The following is an 11,101-nucleotide window of genomic DNA, read 5'->3' on the forward strand; positions in this document are numbered from 1 at the left end:
GATTGAATCATCAGCTAAAGACACTAAGGCTATGGAAATCAATGATTCCAGCATGTAAGAGACTATTTCTAGTGCTGTGTAAATATATGTAGTGTGTGGTCTGCTGCTCATTAGCTAAACCAACACGGAATTACTAAGAATCCTTTAAGGACAGCTTGTACCTAGACATGCATCATTCTGTACCACCATTCTGGTGCTTATAAAGCCCGTGTAAATGTACTCACAAACAGGGGAACAATAAAACTTCTTTATCAACTGGGTGCCATGACCATTGCTGGCAAGCATGTTGTATTTTCCATCAGACACAACCTCTACAAACATTACAAGTGAGAGGTAAGTATAGTGTTGGGATATTTCCAAGGGGGGAAGGGCTGTACATTGGTATGACGACTGTGAAAATAACCAAGGGAAGAGAGAAGGAAGAAAATTCAAGCTGTCAACCTTCACACTTTCTAAAGTCTTATCTTTTCTGGAGGGGAAGCAGATGACAGAAAGAGAACATAACTATGACCTCTTTCAGCACTATTCAAATTCTTTTTTTTTTGTTGTTTTTTTTTTTTTTTTTTAAATCGTGGCTAAAAATCTACTTCTGTTGTTTGTTTGAATATTATTATTACTTATTATCCCTTTCACAAAGTAATTTAAGTACTTGGACAATTAAAGAAGATAGCTACATCCCCATTGTGAAATCTGAACAGTTGGACAGTGGAGAAAGCCTACCTGTGCTGTAAAACACTATAAGCCATCTGCCACATCTGCAACATACGTCTGCATGTCACCAGAGCCTCCTCAGGTCCTTTATGAATCCATTCCAGCTTCACTTTGGTGAAGAGCAAGCTGCAAGATGAAAAAGAACAACTTCTGTTTTATTGGCACCTCATAAATGTTGAAAATCAGTATCACTCTAGTAAGATCCTGGCAGCCAGCAATTTTGCTTTCTTAGTATGTCCAGTTCTAAAAGAAAACACTGGAACACAAAACATTTAATTTGGTTCAACTTTAGTTCCCGACAAGGAGATGAGAGGATTACCAGTATTCCTCAGCTGCAGTCAGATCTGTATCACAAAGTTGGCAGGACGTGTTAAAAGCAATGTGTTACAATGCCAACAAGGTGAAGCATACATTGAATCTCATTTTATTGTGGACAGCATTAAAAACAAAATAAAAAGGAACTGGCAAAACACAGAAACCAGAATGCTTTTTCAGTCTGCCATCCTCCTATGACAATGACTTACATAATAAATATCAGACAATATGTTTGGGAAAAATCCAAAGCACCTAATATACTTAAACAATTACGTAATGCCTCACAGGAAGGAAATATTTCCTCTTCACTCCACCTGGCATCATCTTGTGCCCCTAGGCAAGACAGCTGATAGCCCTGGTATGTTTTTGTACTACATAGTGTAAGAACAGCTACTGTACCTAGAGGATACACACTTACACAGACCATGGGAATTCAGCAGAATTAGGTCAACCTCAGGTTAGAAGACAGATTCAGAAATGACACAACTCACCACTTGCTGCTAGCATGGCTTTTAACACTGTCTTTTACAAACATGTAAAAAAAATTTCTTATTCCTGTTCACAGCATCAGCAAGACACTCACTACAATAGTATCCAATGTCTAGTTCTCATCTGCAACTCAAATTGGATGAGGTTCAGAAAATGGTTATACTAGTGCGCTGAGCCCCAAAAAATGTAGTTCATCAGAGGCTCAAGAAGCTTAGTTGATTTAGTTTAACCAAGAAACAGCAAAGAAAATATTTTGCTTCAGCCTGCAATGGAGAAAATGTACTTAATAGTGAGGTTTAGAAAATCAGAAGATTCAAGGTTTTGTTGGAAGCTGAAACTTATCAAATGAAGATGGTGAGTAAATGCAAACATGCAATTATGAAAGCAAATAACCTTTGCGGCATCTACCTTGTGTGTAGAGTACATTCTTTAAAGTTTTTTCAGCAAGACAGGATAACTTCTGGAATGCAATGGTATTAGACAAATTGAAGCTATGGGCTTGATGGAGAGGCTCACAAGTTAGATTCTTTGGAGTCTGTTCAGCGGAGGAATGGACCTGCACCATCACTCATTGCCCTTTTGGCAATTCATTTCTGAAAAATATTCTATTAGTCCAAGCACCTACTACCATGAACTACTGATGTTATTTTACAAGTGCAGAATATTTTTAAACCATCCAAACTTTCAAGGTGAAAGACCTTCATAACCAATGTATGACATCCATTGCAGCAGAAGAGTAGTGGTCGAGGAGACCCGAGGGCCTTGAGAAGAAAATACTCGTATTATATCCCCAAATAACACCACGCTCATGGATGCTAAAGGATAACACTCTTAATACTAATCAAATAGAACATATAAGAATGAATAATCTGTTAACAGTCAAACTATATGCAGAAGGGATATATTAACAGTGTTCCTCCTTCATTTCATACCTGTATGGATATAGATAGTTTAGTTATCCGCACACAAAATCACTACACAGTATACTTAAACATTGTAATTCAGCATTATGAAGGTGAATATTACATTCTTTTTTTCCATCATTCTGCTGCTTTTACAGTGACTACATATCAACTTCTTTGGATGAAGATGCAAAATTCTATCTGAAGAGTGAGAACAACTAATGAAATACAGGAAAAGAGCAAATCCCTAACAAAAACATAAGAATGTCTCAGCAGAATATTATCATCAGTTGTAAGACATAGGCACACAAAGGTTAAAAAAAAATAACAAAGAAATAACACAATTTTTGCAAGCATCACTGCAATGGAACATTAGCAGATCTTAGAAATACCATGCATAGTTAACTGTTGTGGTAATGAGCCTCTGGAATACTGCTGTTCATGCTATCAAGCAATAATATAGTGAACAAAACCAAAAGGCAAACAGGAAGAACGTAAGTGGCAAAAGGATTCAGGCTGTACTGACAACAGTAGTAAACAATGGAATTCAACATGACAGTTGCAAGCTGGAAAGAAAATCATTGCATTATATATGTTATATGTTGTTTGCATTTCTCAGCTCCTAGTAAGTTTTGTAACAGTAAAACTAGATAAATAAAAATACAGAGAGACCAATGAAGTAGATGGCACAGTATCATTTTTATCTCAAGTTTGTCATTTTATTACAGAGATAGCACTCTTGCAACAAATAAATCTAATGGGTATCATGTTGTATCAGTGTCTGCACACAACTCTCAAGTGCATAAACAAAAGATCCGCAGAAGATCTCACTTTATTGTATTTTCTTAGTATCATTTTACTGTACTTTCATATGATGCTTGTAATATTAAACAGAGCAGACTCTTAAAGAGATTCCACATCTAAAAATAGCCCTGAGATTATCAATATAGTCATTGTTAATTCTGTTAGCCTCTGAAAATGAAAACAGAGATTTGAACTAAAGTAAATACATAAATTACAGGTACATAAGCATAGGAAAAGAGAGGAAAAAAACCCCAAGTCATTCTTGTAATGTGTACAATTTCAGGAACAGCAACAGTGGAAAATAACCAGTGCTTACTCTCTTGATACTGGACTCTAAGTTCCCTCTCAACACAGGCTTTCTTCTAACACTTACGTGGACAGTATCAAAAGTCTCTGTTCCCTGCCATAAGGTCAAGTGACTGCCACAAGTAAACATACTGATCAATCACAGCAACATTAACTCAAATTAATATCTGTATATAGCTGACTTTGTTTAGATAAATTCATTTGCGAAGCTTAAAAAATTAGGTTTCACTATTACAGCATTTTATAAATGTGGATGAAGTTGGGAGATACTATGTCTAATAATAACCTACTGACTTTGCAGATGCTCTAAAAATACAGTAAATTTATTAAATGGTTAATTAAGAGTTCTTAAAGCTTCTTTAAAATGGAGTTTTTAGTTTTAAATGTAGTAATGATGCATTTTTACAGCACCACAATGGGATCTCTTTGTTCTACTACATCACAAGCAAGAATCGATACAAATACAAACAACACCACATTCCACTGATTTTGAGCTTGAGAGACTGAATTAGAAATAATGAGCATTATGTTATCACTTATCTATATGTTTTGTCATTCGCCGGCTGCTTTTAGCCCTTTCAGTTCATCAGAGCTTGTCAATTAATGAAGTTAATTAATCAAGATCTCTGAGATTTACCAGATCAAGGCCATAATTTCCCAAAGTCTTTCTTTATTGACCTAGACTTTGCCCACCTACACACACAACTGCTGACTTATTCTGAATCTGCATACAAAGGAAAAACAGACAAACAAAACACTGTCACCAAGCACAGCAGTAATACGTCCCAATTTGTGGAGACAATTATCAACCTTAGAATGAAGATACTGAACCTCTGCAACTAATGTTTGCAGCCTGTGTGTGTCCTTCATTAAATGACAGGATGCATGTGCATGTCTGTTTGTGTGTGTTTACAGCCCTATGCCTGGAGAAAGAAACCAGAGTCCTGGTCACAGCTCTGAGGACAGCAAATGCAGTTTATCCAGTGACAGATTAATGGGGTGTTGGTACAGCAAGTGCCACTGGGAAGCACAGCCTAGCTTACCCTCCCTTACCTCTCAGCATTACGTACGGTCCTTTACTGTACAGAAACACAAAGAAATATAGCATTCCAGCTCCAATGAAAACCTGGGGGATGCCATGACCTGAGTGGGTAGGTGGCCCAAAAATGCTCCCCCAGCACTGAACTCTCTGAATCTGCTTCCTCCCCATTAAGGTAGCAGATGCAAAAGGAGGCTACAAGGGGATACAGAACACAGATTGATTTAACAGATCTAGGAAGAGGATGGAGAAGATGAGGTGAATTATGAAAGTTTGGGAATACTTTTGGTGCATGGAAGTAAGTGGCCTTCTCAGCCTGGAAAAGAGACTGGGAGAAGAGATGACAGACTTATAAAATCACAAATAGTGTGAAGAAAATAAGAAATAAAAGCAGTCTGTGTTGTTTTAATTGAACAAGTAGGGGGTATCCAATAAAGCAATGAAGCTGTGGATTTTAAATGAGCAAGTGAAGTATATTTTTGTACAATGCAAAAGTAAAATGCAAAACCCATTGCTAGGGGATGATCTGGGAGCAAACACATAAACAGGTTCAAAAAGGGATTAGACAAATTCATGGATGACAGACTCATCAGAGGCATTAAACTCTGCCTTAATGCAACGTCTGGCGCAGAAAGCCTCAGAACGACTCAGCTGACAGAAGCAGGGATAACACATGAGGGGAAGGATCATCCCACTGCCACGTTTCTGCATGCTTTTCCCTGTGCATTCACCAGATGTCCTGCTGAAGACAGAGAAGCCCTTAGTTTGATCAAGAATGGCCATTCCTACATTTTGTGATAGCATAAAGATAATTACAGCTTGTATTGTTTTTATAACCCAGATTGTATGGTCTTGTTTTATCTGCTAGTACAAAGAGAAATTGTATCTAGAACTGCAGTTTCTTCACAGCAAATTAGCTGTTTAGTTTATCAGCTGCTGAGTTTAGCTACAATGGTGAGTCACCTATACAAGCCAATTAGTTCAAGTTCTTTTATCGTAACAATTAACCTTCCCAGAGCACCTGCTAAAGCCCTTGCCATGTTATCAGTATGAAAAAAATGGCAAAATTGGTAAGCTGCTCTTAATCTTCTACATTCTACTTGATAACATCAACATCAAAGTGGCTGTCTTCTCAAATAACTCAGTGCTTCTTGCAGTCTCCTGACATTTAAGGGCACATTCTCTAGTTAAATTAATGCCAGCAGTGCTGACTGCAACCTCCTTTTATAACTTCATGCTGTGCCATGTAATCTATCACTTTCCCTACAAAAATAAATTGGTCATATACTTTTACAGACATACTGCCTATGGCTCATTGCCCATTTATCCCCACCTCCCCCCCAATATCAACAAAAAATAAAGACAAGAACCACAAGCCTCAGCCCGGAAAAACAAGCAGATTCAAAGATGACACCCCTCTTTAGAAGAATGCCCTGTTCAGAGCCCAGATTCTCCACAACAGTAATTCAGCTACTGCTGCTCCACAAGCTATGACTGCACAGGATGAGCACAGTTTCCAGAGAGGTAGATTCTTACCTATTTAACATTCACATTATGAAGGTAATTTTCTAAACTTAGCCCCCCAGTAAAAGGCACCTAAAAAGTTCCTGTACACAGCGTAGGAGGAAAACTATGCATGGATCCAAACATTCCAAGACAAACATGTCTGCAGCCAGTCCTATTTGGTCATTCAGTTCCTTAAGGTTCACTTGTGATGCAGAGTGCAAATATGATTCATTATTAATACAGCCCACCCAGAAACTGCTACTTACACTTAGAAGGAGGCCTTGAAACAAATCCCCTTAATCCACTAAACATATGCAGGCTGTCACTTAAAAAACAACAACAAAGCAACTAATATTCAGCTGGAAGAAAAAACACAATTACTTGCTGGAAAAGAAAGCATTGAAAGTCTTCATCTCCATCTTTCTCTAGAACTAAGCCATATCTGGCTATACCCCAAAAACCAAGGCACAAAAATGAGTGATCAGCATTCTTTTTTTTCCTTTCCTTTCAATTAGAATGTTCATTTTGAAGCCTAGATTTGCAATATTTTGCTTTTTGTTAAGAACATCGGAATCGAGCTAGCTGTTAGCAGAGGTGATGAAAGCCCTGCTCTTTCTCTTTTTTCTCTGTGTTATATAGGATCCTTTGGGTGACACATCTGAAAGGAACTTTAACCTTCCTCTCGCCCTGATGAGGAGCTGGCAACAAAATGATTCTGTGTCATCAAAAAACACATGCATTTCACTCTACATCTAGCCTGAGTAAAGACAATTTTCACAACTGCTCACAGCAAAATCTGGAAACTCTTAAGCACAAAGGAATTTTTCCTTCTGGTTCTGAAAGCAAACTGCCAGGAGAATGAAAGCATCTGGCTCAGCTCACAGAACAGTACACTGGTAAAAACCAAGATGATCCCCACAAACCTTCTCATCAGAAAACAAGAAATTTCTGACTAAAAGCTACTCACCAAAAACAATGTTAACTTTGTGACATGAAGGAAAAGCACCAACCTTGGTCATAGCACTTGCATTTCACTACAGATGTGACAAAGTCACAGTCTGGCAGAACTCACCAGGATTATCTGACCTGCCTGGATGATCAGATCTAAGCCGCCCATTCCTTCTGTTTACTTGCATTGTCACAAGATGCTGGATGGAGGTTTCCATCATGCAGATACAGCAGTGCTTTAAGGAACGTTAACTGACTGCATAGCCAAATTACTACCCTTACACTAAATAGAAAAAGGAGATTACAGTCTTGCTATGTGGAGTGTTGATATCAACTTCTTCCATTAGGACTACATGCTAGATATTGTGTTGGAACATTTTCAAAGATCTTAAACTGAGGTTTAGTTTGCAAGTGTTGGGTCGCTTTTGTGTGTGTGTGTGTGTGTGTGTGTGTATTACTGTTTTTTTGTTTGTTTGTTTGTTTGTTTTGACAAGGCCCAGCTACAAGGAATAATTGCCATTGCACTCGACACTGCATGAGTACCTAGAAAAAGAAAGGACAGTTTTCAAGCCTCCAAATGCCAGGATCCACACAAAAATGTGCATTTAGCAGTGCTATTTCAGGAGTGTACTGGGAACCTTGGTGCACTACATTGCACTCAGAAATCACAGAATCACAGAATCATACAGGGTTGGAAGGAACCTCAAGGATCATGAATCTCCAGCCCCCCTGCCACATGCAGGGCCACCAACCTCCCCATTCAATACTAGACCAGACTGCCCAGGGCCCATCCAATCTGGCCTGGAACACCGCCAGGGACGGGGCATCCACAACCTCTCTGGCAGCCTGTTCCAGCACCTCACCACTTCTCTGTAAAGAATTTCCCCCTGACATCCACTCAGGACAGACAGTGGGACCAGCATCATATGGCCCATATGACACACAAGAGCCATGTTCTGTTCCCTGCAGGATAGACAGCGGGAATAATCTCTGCAAAGGTTATTCATCAACACTATCTACTATCTATTCATCATCTACTCATCATCTATCTACTATCTATTCATCAACACTTCCTACTATCTTTTATATTTAATCTATTAATGCTGGTGCTCGCAACTTCAGAGTAATCTGTGGACAGGAAGGAAAGGAGGTTGGGACCCCACATAACTGTCATCACTTTTAAAACATTTTCTCATCTCTTGGGCCTGAGCCTTCAGGATGTCATCAGATGTGCCCTTGGGTAAATCCAGCCAGTCCTGATTAAATGGAAATTAATTTAGAAGGGCAGAACTGAGAGCTACCATGCTGTCACAACCACTGGACTCTCCATTTACAGAAATGAAAAAGGAAACAAGGCCTAGGCTCTCTAATTGCTAAGCTGAGATCCTGCCAGACAAGAAAAGAGCATTTACAGGACAAAGTCGAAGTACTTTTTATGCTGCCAATTTCTCCTCTCCCCAAAGACTGCAGAACTGGATGCTTCATTTACACTTCCCAACTGCTGTGCTTTTCAGAAAAGCTTCTAGGAGATGCAGTTTAGGCAGCTTTTAGAGGAAAGGATATCAGGACTGTGGTTACTGAAGTAGCATTCAACATTAGCCTCCAAGTCACCTTAAACTGTAACCAAGTATACGTCTTCTGCCTGAGAAGGTAAGTCTGAATCCTGCGTCGCATCACTAAGAGTAAAATACTTTCTAATTAACCATGTGTCAAAGTAATAAGAAGTGATAGCGTGCTCACAGTTGTATAAATTATACAACAAAATATAGTAAAGCAGAACTCTCCCCACAGGATTAGTAAAACATTTCTACCCAACCTAACACATTAACAAAATCTTCCATATCGGAGATGTTTGGAGCTAACAGAAAAACTGCGTCACAAACCCAATGTATTAGGAAGAGAGAACCACACATAATTCAGCTTTGCTATAAGAACAATATGCTTAGTTTAAACAAGGCATTTGTTTCTTTTTAAAATGCATTATGCACTGCTGTCAAATAGACCTCACTCCTTCTATCGCTTTGCTTTAGGGCAATATGATTTACTCCATTTTGGCGCTGCTCCAACAAAGCACTTACAAAAGGTCTTCATCTTTAAGCATGAGTAGTCCTGCCGAAATCAACAAGTCAATTACTCCTCCACTTAAAACTAAGCATGTGCTTAAGGACCTTGGTGGATCAAGCTCTTTTTGAGGAGAAAGATTATGAGAGTCTCTCACAGAGGACTGAGTGTAAACATGAGTAACACCAGAGGGGCCACAGCCTGTCCGCTGATATTTCAAGCTCACTGCCCATGCCTCTCAGTGAAGGTGACAACGGAAATCAACCTGCCAAAAGCCAAGGAATTCACTATAGGATATTGACTCTCAGGTGCGTGTGGGCTAGTTTTAGCCTGTGTTCTGACTATGGCAACCCACCATACAGTATGACAGCTCAGAAACAGTGCTTTTTGTGAGAAGATGTTCAGTGAGTTATGGGAGAGAAGGTTTCACTGCTAGCTGGGAAAAAAGACAAAGGCACACTAGAAAGGTGTAAGAAGTTGCAGGAATGAAGCAAGCAGATAAAAGCTCCTTTACTTCAGGGAAAGCCCCACAGAATCTAGAACAAATACATGTGGTAAGTAGACACAAAACTGCTGACTTCACTGCAGAAAATCGGAGAGAAAGAAATGGATATTTTGCTACCAGCAGGAATCATATTTATCTACATCTGCAAAGCAAAGCCATGATGTAATTACAGTCTGTGTTAGCACCACTGCCAGCTGAACACAGCAGCAGGAAGACACAGGAGCATGACCTTTAAGGCAGACCTAGGGCTAGATTTCAGCAGTCAGAAGTGCTATGGAATATGCTGCTGCACTTTCACTCCTCCTTTAACTGGTGAGCTTCAGTTAAACCAACAAAACCTGTGCTTACCATTTGGTGCTGCACAGCACTCTGCCTTAAGAAAATGATAAAACTGCATTCATGGCAATTCTTTACCACAGCTTGTTTTTGCAAACATATTACCAAAGTTCCTTTCTTCACTCTGCACAAAGCTAATTGCAGGGTCAGGTCTCGTAGTTCTTAATCTATATTAGGTCTGAGAACATGCAGACCTGAGACTGGCAGCTTTTCATCATGTTACCTTCCCAGTATAGGCAACAACAGGATGATGTCCTATCTTCATACCTTTCTACAACTGCTACCAAGTGTCAAAACCAAACTTAAGACGTACACCACCAGCACTGTATGTTTCCAGTTATGCGCAGTGAGGTGCTGGCACAGGCTGCCCTGAGAGGCTGTGGATGCCCCATCCCTGGAGGTGTCAAAGTCAGGTTGGATGGGGCCCTGGGCAGCCTGAGTTGGTGGGGGCAGCCCTGCCCACAGCAGGAGGTTGGAAATGGGTGGGCTTAAAGGTCCCTTCCAGCCCAAGCCATTCTGTGACGTGATGATTTAAACGCACAATGGAAATACAGTCCAACCAACTGTAGTTTTTTTTCCAAATAAATCCAGTTTCTTCAGTGTACGTACAGACACTGACTTATGTGTAAAGCCCTTCAAGCATTTCAGCTTAACTGGAATAGTTTTGTTTTTTCAGCACAAACATATAACTAAGCATAAAACAGTACTTAAGATTTTCTTCCTAAAAAGACTATACTCATCAGCCTACTTACAGAATGCATATTCACAGCTTGACTCCTTGATTACTACTTCACCACAAGTTTTTCTTAGGAGAGAGCCCCATACAACGCTGGTGAACACAGATAGAGTTCAGAATCTTGCAGGCTTTATTGTAGAAATGAAGATTCATTTCTTAGCTTTGCTGCGAACTTCAGTGTTGCACATACGACTCCAGCAGGTGCGCATTATGCTGTACAAATAAGCTGAGTCACTGCTCCTGACTAACAAAGAAATGCCAGCATTGTCTCTCAGCCTGTCAGAAATACTCTACAAATTTCACTAACTGCCAACAAAAACAGAAAACCTCAAGAGAAAGATGAGAAACACAGCCAAGGTTTAAAAAGAAAAAAGAAAAAAGAAAAAAGAAAAAAGAAAAAAGAAAAAAGAAAAAAGAAAAAAGAAAAAAGAAAAAAGAAAAAA

The 11,101-nt window shown here is 39.4% G+C and overlaps 1 protein-coding gene across 3 annotated transcripts in view; it reads right to left on the minus strand.

The window, feature by feature from the left end:
* Positions 1-11,101, minus strand: part of TTC7A (tetratricopeptide repeat domain 7A) — a 162,214-nt gene that overhangs the window by 54,479 nt on the left and 96,634 nt on the right. For all 3 annotated transcript variants that reach the window (XM_042892070.1, XM_042892062.1, XM_042892078.1), the window contains one exon: positions 721-837. In XM_042892070.1, the coding sequence (XP_042748004.1) occupies positions 721-837 (117 nt within the window). The remainder of the gene's footprint in view (positions 1-720; positions 838-11,101) is intronic.

Source organism: Lagopus leucura, unplaced genomic scaffold (assembly GCF_019238085.1).
Source record: "Lagopus leucura isolate 7727_CA_CO unplaced genomic scaffold, USGS_WTPT01 Super-Scaffold_73, whole genome shotgun sequence".
NCBI classification, from domain to species: domain Eukaryota; kingdom Metazoa; phylum Chordata; class Aves; order Galliformes; family Phasianidae; genus Lagopus; species Lagopus leucura.